We start from the raw sequence: 21,438 nt of genomic DNA, 5'->3' as shown, positions 1-21,438 counted from the left end.
AGACATATTTTTCTCTGATTAACATTTCTCTGCACCTTGATTTTTTTTTTTTTTCACTTAATACACCTTGGAGATTCTTCTATAGTGATAATGAGACCACTCAGTGAATTTAGAGTGGTCTCATTCTCACTATTCTCATAATTATTGAGGTACAATTTACATACAACATGATGCACCTTATATGACGTGCAATTAGATGAGTTTTGATAAAAGTAGAAATGCAGGGTCTTGTGGTAAGGGCATCATTTAATGTCTTAAGAAACTTTTTCAAAGTGGCTGTTCCAGTTTACATTCCCACCAGCAATGTACGAGAGTTCCAGTTTCTCTACGTTCTTACCAACACTTGGCGTTGGTACCAGGCTGGTGTGTTCAGTGGTTGAGCATTGACCTACGAATGGAGGGCCCCAAAGACACAGTCAAGGCTCTGGTGCACTCAAAAGGGAACGTGATGTCCTTTGGCAAAGTGAAGAAGGTGCTTTAAAAGAATCTGTACTCAGCCAGAGTTTGGTTAGACTTCCCTAGACACCCAGCATAAAAGGTGGAAGATTTTTTAAAACCATTTTATTGAAGTACTATCAGTTATATTTTCAGAAAAATGTGTCCTAAGTGCCCAGCTCAGTGACTTTTCACAAAGTGAATCCACCCTTAAAACCTGCACCCAGACCAAGAAACAGCACACTGTCTGATTCCTGAAATCCCTTTGTTAGTCCCTTCCGATCATGACGTTCCCCCATAAGTAACCACTATTTTGACTTTCATCACCTTTGATTAGTTTTCAACTTCACGAGAATGGAATCATTAAGTCTACACTGTTTAGCGTCTGACTCCTTTCATTCAATATTATGCTAAACATGTGTAGTTGTAGCTCCTAACTGCTGTATAATGTTCCACTGAGCGAACATAGCACAATTCATTTATCCATTCTATCGTGTTTTTGTTAATCTTCACCGGAGGATATTTTTTCATTGCTTTTTTTAGAGAGAGGGAGTGGAAGAGACACAGAGAGAGAAACATCGATGTGAGAAAGACACATCAATTGGTTGCCTCCCACAAGAAGGTGCAAGAAGAAGACCCACTCTAATTATGTTGTAGAATGGAGGTTTATTGGAAGGAAATGCCAGACAGGCTCCCAAGGAAGGGTCTAGCCATGAGGCACTAAAAAGAATGGGACCTTGGACCAAGAAGGGTCCCAAGCACTGCTAATGGAGCTCACTAGCCCTCCCATTTCTTCCCAACCTGTTAGGTCCATGCTAATGCCCCATTACTCCCCATGTTTCTCAACCCAAAGCCCAGAGCAGTGGGCTCTTTGTTCTTCCCACCATCTGACACCGGCCTATCAGGAGAGTCACTAGCCTACTCAAGAACTGGCTCCCCTCAGGTACTGACTTCCTGGGAGCACATTATTCCTTCTTGGTGACCCTCATTCATCTTAACAGCCCCTGGCACAAGCCTCCGGGAAGAGGATGTGAACTCACTGGATCATGGAGAGGAATGTACCTGGAGCAAAAAGAAGGATGCTGATGACATCGTGTCGGCTCCATAAGGGTGGGGAAGCGGATGGGGGCATCTCTTCTTCCAGGGACCAGATCTGGCACAAGATGTCTGCTCAGGCAACCCCACTGCCTGGCATGCCCTCTCCCTAGGGACCATCAAACCTTCTTGATTTCCTCAGTCTTAATGTTTGAGAAGGACTGCTTCCTCCAGGAAGCCCATGACCAGGGCATGCTCTTCAGCAGATTGGCACTGAGATAGAATGTGCCCCGCTGGCAGCATTCTCATCAATGTCAAAAGTCTCAGGGATGAATCTATTGTTGGGAATAGAATAAAAAAACTATATTTCCCAGAATCCCTTGCAGCCTCGAGTGGCCATGTGACTAAACTCTAGCCAATGAGAAGTGAGTGGATATGACATGTGCAACCTCCCGTTATGTCCACAATGGGAACGGTATACCTTCAACTTCCACTCTTCTTGTTGGAGGGAATGTGAACACAATGTGGTCATTGTGAACCCTCACAATCAAGATAAGCTAGAAGGACCCAGAGTACCAGCAATTTAAACCACCATAACATACCCAGACTAGTATGGGAGAGAAAAATAAGATTTTCTCAAGTTGAAGTTACTGTATTTGGTCTCTAGTTAGAGCAACTTAACTTATAATCTAGCTAGTACAGAGTGCTAGTACAGTGTGAGGATGTAGAAAGCTCCTCTTCTAATCCATCCAAACAGTCCAGAATGGGCTTGGACAAGAAAGATGTGAGGAGGAAGTATATTGGAAGATAAATGGAGAGACGAGATCCAGAGAAAAGAGAAGGAGAAGTGTACAACATGATCAACTCCTTTTTCTTCAGCATCCCCTGAGGTCAACACCCTCCTGGATATATTAGGGTTCACCCCCTCCTCTCACCACCTATTTTTCTTGGGGGGCAAGAGGTTTGGACTCAGGTCATAGAACGTTAGATGTCACAGCGTGGTTTTCATAGCTGCAGTCAGGAGCCGATGCAGCCTTGTTTACCAGGACCAAGTCATCACAGATTCCTTTGGACTCCTCCTCCTAAGGGCAGGCAATGCCACATGGTCAGCTTAGGGGTGGAGTACAGGAAGAAATCCCAAATGTGGCTGCATCAGGATCCATGAGTTTCCCATAGAGAAAACCCTGGTCACAGGAGGACTCTGGGAGATGTCATCACCTGATCCCTAACCCTGGAGGGGAGTCCCCCAGACTCCAGGCCTTGGGTAGGGGGTCTCAAGGGGATTGGTGAGAATGTGCATGGCTAGAAGCCCTGCCCCACCAAGTGGATTATCTGCAGAAGGGGACACATCAAGGGGAAGGAGAAACAGTTTTTCACTCTTGCCCAGGTGATGGGCAGAGAGACACCAAAACGCAGGTGGCGTGCCAAGATGTGTCTTGGAAGTGGAGGTGTCGCTGCTAAGTTCAGAGTGTCTGCCCCAGTCATCCAGCCAGCCGCACAGCAAACACATGGCTTCTCTCTGCCCTGATCAGGATATGGCTCCCCCTATCTCCTCAAGGGGCCCTAGATCTCTATATTCTCTCCCCCATCACCCCCTAGCCCCACACACCAGCCGATAGATGAGAGCAGTCTCTAGGGGCCAGCCCTGCACTGTGGGGTAGCCGGGCCTTATGTCTGTGTGCGCCCACATGGTGGTTAGATACCTGCACCGTGTCCTTCTGAGACGCCATCTCCACCGAATTCTCACCCTCGCTCAGCTTATGAAAAGATCTCCTTCTGCAAGGGCAAGAGTGGACTCAGAGAGCCTCTCCTCCCCCGGCCTGTCCCCATTCCTGCCCCCGCCCCACATGCTTGTCCCCAGACTGCTCACTGCACCAAGCAGTGGGGAGCATGGTGGCGGGTGGGGTACCTTATCTTTCTTCCCTCCCAGCCCTTTCTTCAGCACAGACAGGGTAGAGATAAGGAACGAAGAAAACTACAGCAAGGTGGATTTAGAGATAATTCTAGAAAGGATACCCAAATTCGGAACGTGGGAAGGGAGGAGGGCAGGCTAGAAAGTATGGAGCCTGTGAATTTGGTAGGAAGGACATGGGGGAATGTTAGGGGAAAACAGAGAAGGCTGAGGCGTCCCCATCCACCCTCCAGCTCTGTACCCACCTCCAGGCGTAGAAGGCTCCCAGGACCAACAGGAGGAAGAGGAGGCCAGCCAGCAGCCCCAGGAAGCAGAGTAGGTTCTGGAACAGATGCAGGCGGTGCAGGGCTGGAACACAGGGGAGAGCTCAGGGGGCAGCTATGGCTCCAGGCCTCCAAAGCTCCTTTCCAAGTGACTTTCCCAAGGTGAAACCTTTTCTAACTTTCACTTTATCTCAGGAGCTTCCCCATGCAAAGGAGCTTCAAGCAACCAATGTAGACTAGACAGACAAGCTGCAGCGATTCAGGGAAAACCTCGGAGGGAAGCCCTGGGACCTGAGATCCAGGCCTTGTGTAGGGTGGCCTGGGAAATGAAGCCCTCCCTCACCTCTGTTTCCAAAGTAGGTGGAGGCAGAGGCAGAGCCCAGGGCATTGGAGGCAGAGCACACGTATTCCCCCTGGTCACTGGGCCGCAGCTTCTCAATGTCTACCCTCAAGGCATTGGGGGTGGCTGAGACGTGGATGTGGGGCTCTGCTGGAGTGCTCAAGGGCTGGCTGGAGGCCACCACTCGACTGCCAAGGTGGAGGGTCAGGCTGGCTAGGGGCTCGCTGTCCACTCTGCAGTCCAGAATACCCTGGATGCCACCCTCAGGTTCCACAAAGACCGTCATGGTGGGCGTCTTGGGAGGGTCTGTGGGAAGACAGAGAGTGTGGTGATTACAGAAAACAACCACAAACTCCTCTCCTCCCTGTACCCATGCAAGGCGATGTTGCTGCTCCTCCCATTAAGAGCCTATTTCCTTGCACCTTGACTCGCTTTGACCACTGGAAGGCAAAAGTGACATTGTGTAACTTCAAAGATAGATCTAAAAGTCCTCACAGCTTCTGCTCTCCTTGGAATACAAGCCTGGGGAGCCCAGGCCAGCCTGTTGGACACACGTGGCGCAGCCAGCAGCCAGCCCCAACCACCAGCCACGAGGGTGAAGCCATCCTAGACCATGTAGCCACAGTTCAGCCATTAGACAATTGCAGCCACATGAAGTGAAACCAGCAAAACTGCTCAGAAAGGCATGTAAGAACAGAATGAAGAAAGTCAGAATGCAAGAAGGACTGACTCTCTGGCCCACAGAATTGCGATCAAATAAAATGGCTATCGTTTTAAGCACTATGTTTTGGGGTGGCTTGTTACACAGCAATAGCTGACTGAAACAGCATGAGGCCCTGGTGGAAAATGGAACAGAGAACCAAGGTTGATGAGGGCTTATTGTGTGGCAGGACTTCTGCATGTTTTATCTCCTATGTGCCTCACAAGGTGAGGGGATGACATTTGCAGATGAGGAAACCAAGGCACAGATGCACAAGAAGTCAATAGGAGTCTGTCAGTCCAGGACTCCATGCTTGTGAAGTCCTTGCTCTTTGCAGGCAGAAGAAGAAGAAGCCCAGAAGTGGCCATGTGAGTAGTAGGGAAACTGAGGCGGGGGGTTGTGTCACTCACAGAGCACACGAAGCATGACTGGAGCAGAGGTGGTGGTCCCAGTGGGGAGCTCAGCCCGGCAGTGGTACACTCCAGCTTGGGCACGGGACACGTAGGAGAAGGAAAGGGTGGGCACAGGCTCCGCATATAGTTGCCGACCGTTCCAGAACCAAGCGAAAGTGGAGTTGACCGTGGGCCTGGGGCCACCAGGAAGGTGACAACTCAGGTTCAGCGCTGCACCCTCAGGCACATCCAGGCCTGGCTCGGCCACCACACGCACACCTGAGGGCCAAGGACCAGGAGGTGGTTGGGGATCTGCAGGCCTGGGTGGGATCTGAGGGGGATCTGAGGGGCCTCTGTGCATTATGGGAAGCTCTTATCTGACTTGGGATCTGAGCCCCAAAGGTGGGACTGTGTCCCCATCAGACTGAGATCTCTGAGAACAGGGCTGTCTCTCATCCTCACACCGGGGACCTCCAGGGCAGGGCTGGGCCGCCCTTTCTCACCAAACCAGATGTCCTGATGGATGAGGCTGTGTCCTACCCTCAGATTGGGCTCCCCAAGGGGCTGGCCCTTGGTGAGGCTGCACCTCCTCCCTCAGCCTGGGCCTGTTGAGGGTAGGACTCTGTCCCTCTTCCCACCCCAGGTTCCCTGGGGAGGGTCTGTGCGCTCTGTGAGGGCAGGGTTATGTCTCCTCTGCACCCACGCTCTTCTCGGGCATTGTTACACCTCCGCTCTCATAGGGAGCTCTCCAAGGGTAAGATTGTTTCTCCCTCAGGCTGGGCACCCCCCTCCAGTGGGAGCTATTCCTCCTCCTCCAGATCAGGCGGAGCTACATCTACCCTTTCGCGGAGCTACATCTACCCTTTCAGGCCAGTCAACCCCCCTCCACATGGACTCCGACCCCACAGCACCTGAGCCCCGTCTCCTCCCCCATCGCCCGCTCACCTTCCGCCTGTAGCTGCCCTGTGGTGCTGACTGAGCCCAGCAAGTTGTGGGCCTTGCAGACATAGGTGTTCTCATCACCTGAGGGCACATCTTGCACCTGTAGCCGCAGGGAGTTGCGGGCCACCTGGACACGGCCCGTCCCCGATGCTAAGCCATGGCTGGTGGCCAGTACCTTGCCATCCCGGGACAGGGCCAGCTCGGCAGGTGGCTCGCTGTCCACAGTGCACTGCACCACAGTCATGGGGCTGGCCCTTGAGTCTCGGAAGGAGGACAGGACAGCATCCCGAGGAGCATCTGGGGGGTGGGGAGCATAGTTGGGGTCATTGCTTGGAAATCCTATCCTGTCCATTGTCTGCCCTCCTGGCACTGATGAGGCTGAAGCCACTGGACAGTCATTTCCTAAAAATGCCACCTTCTCAGGAGCGCGTGGGAAGATTCTACAGGCAGGGGTCACAGGGACCCAGGCCCCTTTCCTCACCACCTATGTCCTTCTTTCCCCAAGTGTCCATTCCCAGCCCACTGCAATCCTGTGCCCACCCCCATCGAGGCCCAAAAGTGCCCTCCGCCACCCTGGGTACCCCCATCCGAGGACCCCTGCTCACAGAGGACTTGCAGGGCTGTAGGCCTGGAACTGCGTGTGCCCTGGGCATCCTGGACTTGGCAAGAGTAGGCACCGGCATGAGCCCGCGTAGCCACCGGGATTGAGAGGGAGGCGGAGGGCCCTTCCTGCAGCCAACGGCTGTTGTGATACCAGGTATAGAGGGTGGGTGGGCTGGCAGCAGGGTCCTCACAGGCCACTGTGATGGAGGCCCCCTCGGGCACAGCGGCCGACGGAGCCAGGGTCACCTGCACGCCTGTCCCAAGGAGGCCAGGGTCAGCGGGGCCCAGCCAGACACCAGAGCGGATCCCACGCCTGGTGGCCTTGACCTGAGCCCCGCCTCACCCTCCAGCCGCAATTCCAGGGACGTGTTGACCTGGCCCAGAGGACTGCGGGCCGAGCAGCTATAGAGACCCTCATCCCTGGGCCGGGGCTCCCACAGCTCCAGGCGCAGGGTGTTGGGCACAGAGGCTTCGGTCGAGGAGGCCAGGAGGCGACCAGCATGGCTGAGGGCCAGCTGGGCGGGTGGGTGGCTGTCCACGGTGCACAGTAGCAGGGCCAGCCGCCCACCACGACTCTCCAGGAGGTAGGTCAGGCGCAGGCTGCGGGGTGCATCTACAGGAGCACGAAAGGCGTGGACAGAGTTCAGAGACCACAGCCATGAGGAGGCCAGTGTGTAGGTGCCATTCAAACCAGGAGGGCCCGGGCCTCCCACCCCAAGCGCTTCCACTTGCTCATCTGGGGCACTGCTGCTCTGCCCAGAGAGAACCTATCTCCATAGCCCCCGACTCTCATGCTCCTGTGAAGGGCTCCATCAGCTGGCTGAGTTCTGGTACTGAGTTCCCAGGTGGGGCCTCTGATCATGCCCTGATCCCAGTAGGCTGCTGTCATTCCTTCCAGCCCCACCCAGCCATCAACCACTCACAGTGGACATCAAGGATGACAGGTCCGGAGAAGCGCGGTGCCTGGCCAGGGGTCACCACACCACAGTGGTAGGAGGCAGCATCCGTGACTGTGACATTGGGCAGGTGGATGGAGTGGGCACCTGGGCGCTGTTTCCCGTCTTGGTACCATGTGTAGGTGAGCTGAGCCTTGTGCGTGGTCCACACAAGGCAGGTCAGGTTCACCGGCTGCCCCTCCCGCACGGAGGCCTTTGGCCACACCTGCACACTCACCGCTGGAGAGAGGAGGGCATGGAGACACCAGTGAGGGTCGTGAGGCCGAGTAAAACAAGCCACCTGTCTCCATGAGGGAGGGACGTCCCTCGGCCTCTGGGAGGCACAGATGGCCCACCTGTGAATGGGCTCAGAGGTGGAACTTGGCAAACAACTCATCATCTCTCAGCTGATCCCAAGCCGAGTTCTGCGGAGCCCTCCCTGGCCCTGGTGGGGAGCACATGGGAGAATACAGGCCTCCCTGGCCCTGCAGTGGTTTCTCCTTGAGCCCCCCTTTCTGATTAGTTTTATCCACTGGGCACCCGTGTAAAATTCGGCTTTTAAAAAAAGCTCTTCCATGAAGCCCAAGTTTGGAGACTGCTGCCCATAAGAAGAGACTATCCTATGTCCAGCCCTCTTGCCTGTGCTCAGCCTTCCAGAAGCCTCTCCAAGCAAGCTTCTCTCCTCTGGAGCCACCCACCCACATACTCACACCCCCACACTGACCCTGGGCATCGAAACTGGCTGAGGCCGAGGTCTGGCCTAGGGTGTTGGTGGCCTCGCAGGTGTAGACGCCCTCGTCCTCCAGCCCTGCGTCGTGGATCTCCAGGCGCAGCGTGTTGGGGGCCACAGCCACCTTTAGCCGGGGAGAGCTGCCTGCCAGTTCCCCCACACCTTGTAGGGTGGAGGCCACCAGGCGGTCCCCATGGAGCAGGCGTAGCTGGGCCAAAGGGTCGCTGTTCACACGGCACAGGAGGAGGCCCAGTCGCCCAGGGCCAGTGTCCATCAGGGTGGTGAGTGTGGCCTGGCGTGGGGCATCTGCACAAAGTGGGGAGTGGTCAGGGTCTGGCCAGGTGGTCCCTCACTAAGGCTCTCTCATGGAGGCAGAGCCCAAGGCCCGGGGGTCAGTATCCCCTCCCCCAACCACACCCTTGGCTCCTTCACACCCCAAGAAACACATGCAGTATGAAAGCATTTACAGGACACGTGGAGGCTGATGGGGGTGGCCAGGCTTGTGGTGGCTGAGCCCGGGGCCTGGGCTTGGCAGTGGTAGGCTCCAGCTTGGCTCAAAGTTATGGCTGCAAAGCGGAGTGTGGCTGAGGTCGACTCCTGGAGGGGCTGGCCATCCCGATACCAGCGGTATGAGGTCCCTTCCAGAGCCTCCGTGGGTACCTTGCAGCTCAGGACCACGGCCTGGCCCTCCTGGAGCTCGGGTGATGGTGACACCTGGACCCAGGCTCCTGCCGGAAGAAATCAAGAGCAAGTGAGGACCCTCCGCCATATCCTCCCACAGTCTGGGACCGCGTGTCATCCACACCAAGACTGCATGACCGCATGACCCCAAACCTGTGTCCCTGAGCCACAGCCCTCCCACCAGACCACTGCCAACTTCAACCCATGCCTCGGTCTCTCCTGCTCCCGACTTCCCTGCATGGGTCTGTCCTGGCTTTTACCACCTACCACCTTGAAGTACGGCTTCGCTCTGTCAATCACATCTCGCCTACCAGAAGATGGGCCTCTCGAGGGTCCAACCCACTTATATGACCTGCAACTCAGTGCCAGGCACAGTGCCTGCATGTGTTAGCTCTTGACAAATGTTGGTTTGACACCATAAAGCACTAAATCCTGCCAAAGGCCATTGTCCTGATCATGAGTTGAACTCAGCATGGGTGACTGAGGGCTTAGAAGGGGAAGTTAGCAGCTATGTGATCTTTTCCCTCCAGCCCTCTCTAGCCAGCTCTGCACCCAGGCTCAAGGTCATGAGAGCCCAGGAACTGGGGACTAAGCAAAGGGCAGTTCCTAGTGCCCCCTGGGTCTAAGGCAGGATGAGACCAAGCTGGAGGCGGGGAGAGGGGGAGACGGAGGGACAGCTGGAGTGGTGACTGAGAGCAGACTGTGCCTGGGAACAGAACCAAATTAGTCCCAAGCTAGCAGGGCCACCTGCTAGTCATGTGATCAGGAGCAAGCTCCTAAAGCTCTGACCCAAAATATCTCTGCCTGTGAAATGAGTATAATAAATAAGAAAAGATGTATAGGACCAAGGCCCAAGGCAAATGTTCACAAGTTGATGTTTGTCATTGTGAGAGAAAAAGTGTGTGTTTTTCTTTGGCCTTTGTAACATTATGGATATTAACTTTCCTTTTTCCTAGCTTATTCGCATAGGGAGAATTTTTATAGAAAAACTAGAGGCCCGGTGCAAAAATTCATGCATGGGTGGGGTGCCTCGGCCTGGCCCTGGGAAGTTGGCCAGCCGACCCCCTCCCCCTCAGATTGGGGCCAGTGAGGGGTGCTAGCTGGCCTTGCGGGGAGGGAATGCGGGAGGCTGGCCAGCCCAGGAGGTTGGCTGTGGGAGCGCACTGACCACCAGGGGGCAGCTCCTGCATTGAGCATCTTCCCCCTGGTGGTCAGTGCATCTCAGAGCAACCTATTGACCAGTTGTTCGGTCATTTGGTCGTTCGGTTGCTTAGGCTTTTATATATATAGATATGTGAATATATTCTTATGCATATGGGCATATCTGTATATGCATATGTGTGTACATACACACATTGGTGTGCATATATTACACATGTATATGCATAATGTACATAAATATTAGATTTTGTATGAGATACTTATTATCTAACAAAATTATACTATTACATAAGAAGTTATCTGTCAGAAATTGCTCCAATCAAGCAAACTGCCTTGTGCAATTGCCACTACCTCCTAGTGGCTGCCATGGTTATTACCGGTGAAAATGTCTAGCTGGAGACAAAGGGAAACCTCTGTGGGTTGGTGGAAACTGTCCAGAAACTATGGCTGAAAAAGACCTCACATGCTTGCCTGGCCAGAATGGTCCCAGGGCATCTGTTTCTACCACGTCGCCAGGGCACTGACACTCACCTCGGACCTGGAAGAAGAGGGAGGTGTTGGCTGATCCGAGGACATTTGTGGCCTCACAGCGGTAGCTGCCAGAGTCCCCAAGGCCCAAGTCTCGGACCTCTAGCTGCAGGGAGTTGGCCATGGCCTTGGCATGGAAGTGGCCACGGGATGGGAGCTGGGGCCCCAGGCTGGCAGCCACGAGGCGTTCCCCATGATACAGGGTCAGTTGGGCCAGCGGACTACTGTCCACAGTGCAGACAAACACAGCCATGTGGCCCTGGTCCACGTCCAGGAGGGCTGACAGCTTTGGAGGATCCGGGGGATCTGCAGGGACAGGGAGACGCTGAGGCCACCCTCAGCCCAGCTCACCACATTCCAGCTGCCATATTGTGTCCCACTGCCCCCTCCACACACAGTCCCGGCCCATCCTTTCCCAGCCCAACCCACGTTCTTGTCTCCCCAAACCCAACCCAGCCTGGTTCCTCCCAGACCAACCCTCCAAGTGCCAATGCTGCCCTTGCCCATCACGCACAGAGCACACTCAGGACCACGGGGGCGGAGAGCTGGGCATCAGCCTCAGAGAGGACGCGGCAGGCGTAGAGAGCAGCATCTGTTCTGGCCACAGGCAGCAGCGTCACAGTCTCCAGGGGGCCCTGGGTCCACAGTGCCCCATTCCGGAACCAAGAGAAGTTGGCAGGGCCTCCACCGGCTTCCCGTCTAACACTGCAAGTCAGGTTGGCGAAGGTGCCCTCTGGCAGCGTGTGCGAGGGAGTGATGACCAGGACCGTGGCTGGAGAGCAGGCAGCACAGACCCCCTTGAGACAGGCCTCACTTTGACTGCTTCCCCGCAACCCCGGGGGCCACTGGTCCAGCCTCCCAGCCTGGAGCGGGGAGGAAGGAGACCCTTGGGAGTGCCCACTGGACAGGGTGGGAAAGCAAACTTCCGCAGCTAAACAAGGTGGTTCCACTGGATCCTTGGAGCCAGGGTTTCAGCTGAATAGGGTCCCAAGTACTGGCCCCTGACCCTGTGCCACCATTCCCCACCCCAACTCACCCTGGGCATCAAAGGTCACTGAGGAGGAGGCGTTGCCCAGGGTGTTGCTGGCCTCGCACAGATATTCACCCTCGTCCTCCAGCACCGGGTCACGAATCTCCACACGCAGCAGGTTAGGGGCTCTGTTGACCTTTATGCGCTGGGAACAGCCCCCACATGTGCTGCACCCGCCCCCTGGTGTCAGGGAAGTAGCTACTACACGGTCCCCGTGGAGCAGCCGCAGCTGGGCAGGGGGGTCACTGTCCACACGGCACTCCAGAAAGCCTCGACGGCCAGCCCCGAGGTCCTCAGCGTCGGTGTCCAGTCGGGCGGTGAGCGTGGGCCGGCGTGGGGCGTCTGCAGGGGGGAAGAGCAGGGGCACTCATGGAAGACCACAGCCTCGGCCAGGGCTGCCTGGGATCCCAGAAGACACTGGACAAAGGCCTGGGCCCAGAGCTGCCACAAACAGCTGGGCCCTGACAAGGACAAGCAGGCCAGGGTGGGAGGAATCCAGGCCCTGCGCCTCGGGCTCAGCCACGCCCTAGGGCTGTGTCTGATCTTCCCCGGGGAAGGAGGGCGTTTTCCCGGGGAAACAAAGGCACCATGTGGGCTAGCAGTCACTTGCCAACTCCCAGGTGCTCCTGAGCTGGGCGCCCTCATAGCAATCCCTGTGAATCTTGCCTCTGCTCTCTCTGCACCCCATCCCTTCCCCCAGGATTCCCTTCCCCTTGTCTCTGGTCTTCAAGCAGCTCTACTTAGGATAATAGACAATGCCTAAAATGCCCTCTCTCTAGAGCAGTGGTTCTCAACCTGTGGGTCACGACCCCTTTGGGGGTCGAACAACCCTTTCACAGGGGTCGCCTAAGACCATCAGAAAACACATATATAATTACATATTGTTTTTGTGATTAATCACTATGCTTTAATTATGTTCAATTTGTAACAATGAAATTGGGGGTCACCACAACATGAGGAACTGTATTAAAGGGTTGCAGCATTAGGAAGGTTGAAAACCACTGCTCTAGAGGCTTCTTGAGATGGGTGGTCAAAGACAGCCGTCAGCAAGGCCTCCTGTGATCTCACCCTGACACTCGGAAACCCCTAAGAGGTGGCTGCTCTTCCTGACGGTCCCAGGATGTTGCTCCTGCTCATGTCAGGAGAGGCTTTCTGGAAGCTAAGGGTGCCCTGAATATTGGTGGGCCCCTCAGGCTAATATGGAATATCCACTGCTGACCAGATGCAGTTCCTTTGCCGAGAGGTTCTGCTTTCATGTCTCTGGGGGCCTGTGAGGGCACAACCTATGGGGCGTGTGCGCATATATAGGAGTATGGTGTCCCAGGGCCCAGCTCAGGAGGATGAAGCTTGGCCATGGTGCCCATGGTGGGTTTGAGGCTAGGCACAGAGGGCCCTGAAATGTCTGGGATTGGAGATGGGACATGGGGAGGTGTAAAATCCCTAGCCTTGTTCCTCAAATTACAGCCCGGGGTGGAAAGGTCCATGGTGCCCAGGCCTGTGGCTGCCCTCCTGATCTAGACCCTGGCAGAACAGGGTCAGGAGGGCCGAGAGGAGGGAGGGATGGCTGGCGGACCCCAGTGGACTGATCCATCCTCCCCAAGACAGGCAGGGGCCAGTGGGGGGGCTGCTCACAGAGCACCGTGAGGACGGCAGGCGAGGAGGGCCCGCTGGCGCTGTGACTGTCCTGGGCGCGACAGTAGTATGAGCCGGCATCGGTGCTGGAGGCCTCGGGGAGCAGGAGGCTGCTGCTGGGCCCCTCGAGAAGCAGGGCTCCGTTCAGGTACCAGGAGAAGCGGATGTCAGGCGTTGGGCTCAGGCCACTCCGGCAGCTCAGCGTCACCATCTGCCCTTCCACCACCTCTGCTGCTGGGCTGATGAGGAGGTGGGCTGCTAGCAGAAGGAGACAGGGAGGCTCAGCCCGCTGCACATCTGTGGCCCCATGCCACCCACTGCAGGAAGCCCTCCAGCATCCCCCCTCCACCCCTGCTCCGATAGTTGTAGGTAGTTCTGGGCTTTGTGATGTCAGATCTATGAATCTCTTGAGGATCAGGAGGGTTTGGCCTTGGATATTGCCAAATAGGTCCATTCTGACCTATTGATAGTAACTGGCTGCAGCATGGCTGAGAAGGATTCTGAGCTGGAACCGAGGCTTGATCCGTTAGCTATGTCTGCTGTGGCCTCAGAATGAGGGAGGGGTAGCACATGTACCAAGAGTTGGAAGACCCTACTCTATTCTGCCTCCTGAATCTGACTTCTATCTACTAGAATCTGCCCCAAATGTTTGATAAATAAGAAACAAATGAATGCATATGAGGGACCTTCCAAGTTCAGAGTCAGAACGTACGCAGAAGGAATAAGACAACCTGCCATGTTTCCCTTGTTGCCTTGACTTCCATGAACCTCCCATGTTGGGATATGACAGAACCCCCTGGGTCCTGGATGTGATTTTAGGAGCCAGCTAGTTCAGTCCCTCAGTTGAGCCCTCTGGACTCCTAGGAGGAAGAGGCCAGAGCAGGCCTCCTCTTCGAGCTCCCTCCACCAGCCCCATGGCCATCTTACCATTGGCTTGGAAGTCCAGGGTGGAGGACGCGTTCCCATAGGAGTTCGTGGCTGTGCAAGTGTATTCCCCGCTGTCGGCCAGCCCCAGGTCTCGGATCTCCAGGCGCAGAAAGTTGGGGGCAGAGGAGACACTGAAGCGTGGGCCGTGGTCATCCTTGCCAGAGGTAGAGGCCAGGACAAGTCCCCCGTGTGACAGCACCAGGGTGGCCATGGGCTCACTGACCACGGAGCAATGGAGGATGCCCACCAGCCCCGCCTGCATCTCCAGGAAGGCAGTTAGGTGAGGGGCGAGGGGTGGGTCTGCATGGAGAAAGGCCTGTCACCCTCAGACAGGGGCACTCCCTGGATTCCCCTTCATAGTCTATAACCCCTGCACCTCCTTTGTCCCACAATGCCCTGGGACATGGAGGGAGACCCCAGCAGCTCCTGAGTGCCGGCTGAATAAACTTTTGTCCCTGGGCTGGGTAAAGCACTTCAGTCGATCCTTGTGGCCACCCCAAGAGTGGGAATCAGGAACCCTACTTTAAAGATGGGGAGCCCTAGCTGGTTTGGCTCAGTGCATAGGACAATGGACCATGGACTGAAGTGTCCTGGGTTCAATTCCAGTCAAGGGCATATACCTCGGTTGCAGGCTCGATCCCAGGCCCTTGTCAGAGGCAACCAATCGACGTGTCCTTCTCATATCTCTCTCTCTCTCTCTCTCTCTCTCTCTCTCTCTCTCTCTCTCCTCCCTTTCACTCTCTCTAAAAAATCAGTGGAAAAATATCCCTGGGTGAGGATTATAAATAAATAAATACTGGCAAAGAGGTCTGGCAGTGGACAGCACCCCACCCAGGTGACCAAAGTGAACTCTACCAGCAATTGAACACACTGACATCACTGATATGACGCGGAGACAGACACAGCATCACGGCTGTGGGTTTCCTGCCCGAGTTCCAGGCTCTGTCTACTGGACTCAGACAAACACGAACTGAGGGAGGGACACCCACACAACCACTGGCCTGTACTCTTCAAGTGTCAATGTCAAGAAGATGAGAAAAGACCAAGGCACTGTCCCCAATGAAAGGAGAATAAGGAGACACGACAACTGAATGCAGCTGGATCCCAGATTGGATCCGGGATCCCAAAAAATAATTGCCATAAAGGGCATTATTGGATCAATTGGCATACTTTAAATATGGACTGTAGATTAGATAATGGATGTGTATCAATGTTAAATTTTCTGACTGTGATCACTGTAGTGTGGTTATGTATGAGAATGACCTTAGAAACTACACTGAGGAACTTAAGGGTAAAGGACATCATGTCTACAACATTAGGAATATAAATAGGTGAGTGGATGAATAGATAAATATTAGATAGGTAACATATGTGCGTATGTATACTGACAGAGTGCATATGTACATACTAGAGGCCCGGTGCATGGATTTGTACATTGAAAGGAAATTAATTAGAAGAAATATTTTAGAGGCCAGGGAAGGACCCCGGGAGGGCTCCAGGGCATGTCTGGCCCTCTTGCCCAGTCCCGATTGGCCAGACCCCAACAGCAAGCTAACCTCCTGGTTGGAGCGTCTGTCCCCTAGTGGTCAATGTATGTCATAGCAACTGGTCGAACAGTCAAACGGTCAGACACTTGGCATATTAGGCTTTTATGTATAGAGATGTGTCTAGAGATGCATATGTATGTGTTTACAGAGAAAAAAATGTGTGCATGTGTGCACATACATACATGCACATATATGTGTACATGTATGTATACATATATACACACATGTTATATATTGTAAAAGAAAGAAAGCACATGAACCTAAATGTTAACAAATTGGGACGTTTTTATTTTCCAGGTCCTCTTTTTATTTTTTTAAATATATTTTTATTGATTTCAGAGAAGAAGGGAGAGGAAGAGAGAGAAACCTCAATGATGGGAATCATTGATCGGCTGCCTCCTGCACGCCCCCAACTGGGGATGGAGCCCGCAACCCAGGCATGTGCCCTTGACCAGAATCAAACCTGGGACCCTTCAGTCTGCAGGCTGATGCTCTATCCACTGACCCAAACCAACTAGGGCAACAAATTGGGACTTTAAGTTAAAGGTACTGCATATGATAATTTTTTGTAATCTTTTTGGAAGTTTTAACTTATTTCAAAATAAAAAATTTTAAATCAGAGGAAACAGAGGCCCAGGGAGGTCCAAGCCTTGCCCAGGTGTGCAGAGCTCAAGGCCACCCGGCCCAGGACCTAACCTGCCTGCAGGGGCCCTAGCCCTTGGCCCGGCTCCAGCAGTGTCCGCCACACACTGGTCACTTACGGATGACAACCACGCTGATGGGCCCAGAGCGCTCCCTGCCATGGGCGTACTGCACCTCACAGACGTAGAAGCCAGTGTCGGCCCTGGTAGCCGAGTGCAGCTGGAGGGTAGGGCTGTGAGCATCCTCCAACAGGGCATGGTTCTTGTACCAGCTGTAGCGCAGCCCGCTGGGCGCTTCCTTAGGCACGTTGCAGGTCAGCGTCACCGTCTGGTTCTCCTGGATGGGGCCTGCTGGGCTCATCTGGACCTCAGCCACTGTGGGGGCAGCAGAGGGCACACTGGGGGTACCCAGCCGACTTGCAGGCCAACTCCTCAGAGCCCCGGGCTTGCAGCCACTCAGCTTAATCTGCGCAGACTACATCACACCCTTCAGTGGAGCCTGCTGTGTCTGTCCTGTTCACGGGGACCCTCCTGACACCTCACCCTGCCGGGGAGGTTTGTCATCTGTCTGAGGGGGCAATTTGACCTGGCTCTCCTCAGGCCCTGTGGCCTGGACCCCTCCCCCACCCTCTGGTCAAGACCCAGGTTCACCCAGGACTCACTGAAGATGTGGAGGCTGAAAGGGGGCGAGACCAAGGAGCCCACTTCATTCCCAGCTTGGCAGGTGTAGACTCCGGCATCGTCCCAGGCTGCCTGGGGCAACCGCAGCACAAGACTCTGGGATTTGAGGGGAGTCCCATCCTTGAGCCACTGCACAGAGCTGACCGCGGGGTAGCTGCTGTTCACCTGGCAGGTGAGTGTGACCAGGTCACCTGGGCGAATGTTCCCCTTCGAGGGGCTGGGGAGGATCTCCACAGCTTTGGGGGCATCTGCAAGGCATGATGGGTGGGGTGTCAGGTGAGGAGCCTTGGCTGGGAGGGCGAGGCCCACTCTCTGTCAGCCCACCCGGATAAATCATCAGTCCCATTAGTTCCTCTGTCCCGGGCTGTGCTGCACCCCATCTTATGTTCCTAATCCCTTCCTTCACCACTGAGAGTCTAATAATGCAATGCTTGGCCTAGTGTCCAGCCCACGCTGCCTTCCAGGCTTTCTGCCTCATGACACTGTCCAATGTCCTGTGTCCTTTGTGGGGGTCATGGGTACCACACTGTTTGCTCTGGTGGCCTGTGGTAGCTGTTGGTAAGGGACAGAGCACCTGATGGAGGGAGCCAAAGACAGTCGAATTCGCTCTGAGAATGGTTAACCCATTTGTAAAGAGGGCGCCAACAGTACAGAGACCGCATTTTTTAGAATCTTGTTTCAAAGCTTCTCACTATGTAAATGGGCTAATGAAAGCTCACATTTTCAAGCCCTTAATCTATGTAGAGAGGAAGATAGTAGAAGCTAATATATTTGACTGGTTAGTATGTGCCAAGCACTCCTCCAATTTTCATAACAATTCTATGAGATAGGAACTAGCATTTATTGTTACCGCCCCTTACATAGATGAGAAAAGGGAGGCTCTGAGACGCCAGTAACTTGCCCAAAGTTTGCTCACTGAGTGGATGGTTATGTCGGCCATCTGAGGCCTGTGGACAGCGGTTGTTCTAGAAGAGGCTGCCCCATTGTACTGTGATGGGAAGATGCTCAAGCAAGTGAAAACTCGGCTTTCTCCCAGGGTCTCTTTGCCATGTCCGGGTGATGCCCTGAGCACCATGGATGTGAGCAGCGTTAGGCCACAAAGGGTTGACCCCGCCTCCCCAGCATCCTCCAGAGCTGGACTAAATCCCAAGGTCCTTGCTGCCTGACCCCCAAGCCTCTGGGTCTTTGTCTCCCCTTCTGTGCCCAGCCTGGCCTCAGGGACAAGAGGTGAAAGGGACCTTGAAGGTGGCTCTTTGTGCTTAGCGGTCTCTCTACCCCGGCCCCACCCAGGAGGTCAGAGTGCACCCAGCCTCACTGCAGGGGCGAGGGCTCTGTTTCTATGGAGAAGGAACCGGTTTCCACTGGAGAGCCACAGCTGGGTGCCCAGTGACGAGGGCGTGTCCCCCACCCCCGCACTCACACTGCACTTGGAGGAGAATCTCGCCCTTGGTCTTGTACCCGGCCACCGAAAGCTGGCAGCTCAAGGTCCGGCCGTGGTCCTGCCAGGACAGGGTCATGTGGAGGGTGTCCCGGTGGATGATGCCCGTGGTCATGAGCTTCTGGAAGTGGGAGGTGACTGAGCGAGCTGGGTCCTGGCCTTGCCACTGCAGGCTGATGGACTCCTGCTGGCACGCGTAGGGAGTGGAGCAGTTGAAATCCACCTCCATGCCCTCGCGAAGCTCTGACGGTGAGGCAATGGTGGGCACGTTGGGCTCCTCTGAGGACAAAGACAGGAGGCTCAGGACTCCCCCTCACCGCCCTCGACGCCTCCTGCCCTGCAAACCCCAGCTGAGGCGCGAGCCCTGGGCAGGGGACTTCAAGGGGAAGGAGAGGTTGCTTTCTACCCCCACCCCCTTGGGGTGAATGCACGGAGGGCACAAAGCTGGGACTAGACTGGGGCTGGGGGTGGGTTTAGGACAAGGGTTGGGGCTGTGAGTCAGTGGGGCCAGAAGCAGCTTGGGAGCTCCTTCCAGGCAGCAGCCAGGCCACCCCATTCCTCACCTGTCACAGTGACCGCTGTGCCTGTGGCATCTACCCAGCGGTTGACATCACTGATCTCGAAGCGGAAGCTGTAGGTGCCCGAGTCCTGGGGGCTCAGGTCCTTCAGCAGCAGGTTGCACACCTTGTGCTCAACATTCCCCAGCAGCTGGGCACGGCCACGGAAGCGTGCCTCCACCTGCTGGGAGTCCCCCGAGTGGTAAACCACCTGCCGATTTCCTGAGTAGTCATAGTACCAGATGGATGTGATGCCATGGGGCACCTCCACGTTGTCAGGGAAACTGAAGATGCAGGGAATGACGAGGCAGGACCCCTTCACGCCCTGCACGGCCACGGGACGGGAGACACCCCAGGAGGCCAGGACTGAGGGAGGAACAGACAGACAGGAGAATAATGCAGGCCTGGGGGCACTGCAGAGCCCTATGACCTGCCCTATAGAAGGTGCCCCAGGTGGACCCCCAAACTCTCCTGTGTCCTCAGCAATACAGTCCCTCTGGGAGGGTCACTGGTCCCTGCCACTGTCTCTCTGTGCCTACCCTTCAACCTCAGCAGCCAACCTGTGACCAGGCACAGTCTGTCTGCTGGGCCAGCAGAGGCTGGGCTCACGGAGGCCAGGCCCAGAGGGATGAGCACAACTTACCTGTGGAGATGGATGCGGCCAGGTGGAGAAGCTGAAGCAGGTAGCCCATAGCAGGTTCTCCCGCCTGTCCTGGTGCATAAGAGAGTGGTGTGCACTGTATTGATCGGACACACAGGGCTCCTAAGGAGCCTCCAGGCACCTCAGCTCCGAGCCTGCCAAAGGGTCAGCCCTGTGTCCCCAACAGGCTCTGCTGAGAGGGCAGGGCTTCCAAGGACTGCTGGGGCAGCCACCCACTGGGAGCCAGGAGCCCACGTTCACAGCTTGGACTTTACCCAGCAATGCCCTCACTGGTGGAATGCACTAGAAAACCCTCTGGGCGTCCCTCAACCCCACCCCAAGTTCTGCTTTCCCATCCCCTCAAGGGCACTACCCCAGAGCAGATGAACAGTTGTTTCTCCCTTCCCTCCACTCCCTGCCCCTCCCTGTCCCTCCCTGCCACCCAAGCCAACAGGAACTGGAACCCAGAGAGGCCCAGTGACTTACTCCAAGGCACTCAGCAAGAATAATGGTTTCTTACTTGAGACTTAGCTCCCTACCTCTAGCCTTACAAGCTATAAGCCATAGGGGGCTTGATTGAGCACTTAACCAAAGTGCTGTCTTTAAGGGCCATTCCCTTGCTCAAAAACCTTCTGTGGCTCCCCATTGCCCAATACATCCCTGAAAGGTCTTAATTTCTTATTCCCAGCTCTGCCTTCATTCCCTGCTCCTCACACATCCACCCTGGGGCCAGTCCCATCTGCACATGGGCTCTCCAGCTGACAAGCTGTGTCCCCACCACAAATCATCTCTGCTTGTTGAAACTTTATTAGTCTTCAAGGTACAGCTTGAAGGCAGCTTCTAGCTGAAACTTCCCCTTTGGGTCCCTGTGGTCACCAGAGCCATCTCTGTCTTGCCTTGTCCTTGGCATCTTGTGAGAGCCTGAAAGTGGAGACATGTGCCCTGCAGCCCTGCAGAGCAGCCCCCAGGCTTTGCAGCAACATGCAGAGAGAGAGGTGAGAGTTGGTGACAGGGCAAGTTTAGGTGCAATGGCGGGGGGGCGGGGGGCGGGGGGGGGGGGGGGCGGGGGGGACTAGGGCCCTGCACCACACACACCCCACAAGCATAAGTTAATTGCCTATAGTATACAATGCACAAGAAGGCAGAGGGGCCCTCTGCTATGGAGTGCCCCTGGTGAGGATGAGGGTTCTTAGGGGTGCCAGAGATATGAATCTGAAGAGGAGAGAGGGCAGAAACACATATAACTAAAACTATAAAACTATTAGAGGAAAACATGGATAAAAAGATTCATGACCTAGTATCAGGCTATGATTTCTTAAGTACGACAGCAAAAGTACAAGCAACAGAAGAAAATATAGATAAATTGAACTTCATCAAAATAACTTTTGTGAATCAAAGGATGCTAGCAAGATAGTAAAAAAACAAAAAAACACCATAGAATGTGAGAAAATATTTGCAAATCACGGGGTTAGAATCATACATAAGGGATTAATATCTGGAATATATAAAGAGCTCCTATACAGCTCAACAACAAACTCTAAACAACCCAAATTTTTAAAATGGACTAAGGACTTGAATAGACATCTCTTCAAAGATGATGTAAAATGGCCAGTAAGCCCATGAAAAGATGCTCAACATCATTAGTCATAAGGGAAATGCAAATCAAAACCACAATGACCCTGTCTGGG

At 54.7% G+C, this 21,438-nt stretch overlaps 1 protein-coding gene across 1 annotated transcript; it reads right to left on the bottom strand.

Moving 5' to 3' along the window:
* Nucleotides 1-1,081: 1,081 nt before the first annotated feature.
* On the bottom strand, nt 1,082-19,820 carry SIGLEC1 (sialic acid binding Ig like lectin 1). Its single transcript, XM_070419990.1, has 21 exons — nt 19,754-19,820; nt 19,117-19,476; nt 18,536-18,832; nt 17,097-17,363; nt 16,555-16,809; nt 14,247-14,546; nt 13,320-13,577; nt 11,694-12,029; nt 11,172-11,429; nt 10,661-10,963; nt 8,755-9,015; nt 8,282-8,593; nt 7,546-7,797; nt 6,966-7,235; nt 6,625-6,876; nt 6,023-6,316; nt 5,096-5,356; nt 3,989-4,291; nt 3,628-3,730; nt 3,174-3,246; nt 1,082-2,552 (listed from the first exon to the last, which is right to left on the bottom strand). Exons 1-21 carry the CDS (start codon nt 19,800-19,802, stop codon nt 2,445-2,447), a joined length of 5,172 nt encoding a protein of 1,723 aa, XP_070276091.1. The 5' UTR covers nt 19,803-19,820; the 3' UTR covers nt 1,082-2,444.
* Nucleotides 19,821-21,438: the final 1,618 nt, after the last annotated feature.

Source organism: Myotis yumanensis, unplaced genomic scaffold (assembly GCF_028538775.1).
Source record: "Myotis yumanensis isolate MYYU_CA2020_CCGP unplaced genomic scaffold, mMyoYum1.0.hap1 SCAF_7, whole genome shotgun sequence".
Taxonomy (NCBI): domain Eukaryota; kingdom Metazoa; phylum Chordata; class Mammalia; order Chiroptera; family Vespertilionidae; genus Myotis; species Myotis yumanensis.
The sequence above is the reverse complement of the archived record's forward strand: the minus strand, read 5'-3'. Positions and strand labels throughout refer to the sequence as shown.

Excerpts from the sequence above, each read along its gene's own strand:
- SIGLEC1 (XM_070419990.1), bottom strand. The coding sequence starts at position 19,802 with ATGGGCTACCTGCTTCAGCTTCTCCACCTGGCCGCATCCATCTCCACA. Across the intron at positions 13,578-14,246 it reads CCTGGACTTCCAAGCCAATG|CAGCCCACCTCCTCATCAGC; the intron begins GTAAGATGGCCA and ends TCCTTCTGCTAG. Across the intron at positions 9,016-10,660 it reads CCTCTTCTTCCAGGTCCGAG|GAGCCTGGGTCCAGGTGTCA; the intron begins GTGAGTGTCAGT and ends TTCTTCCGGCAG.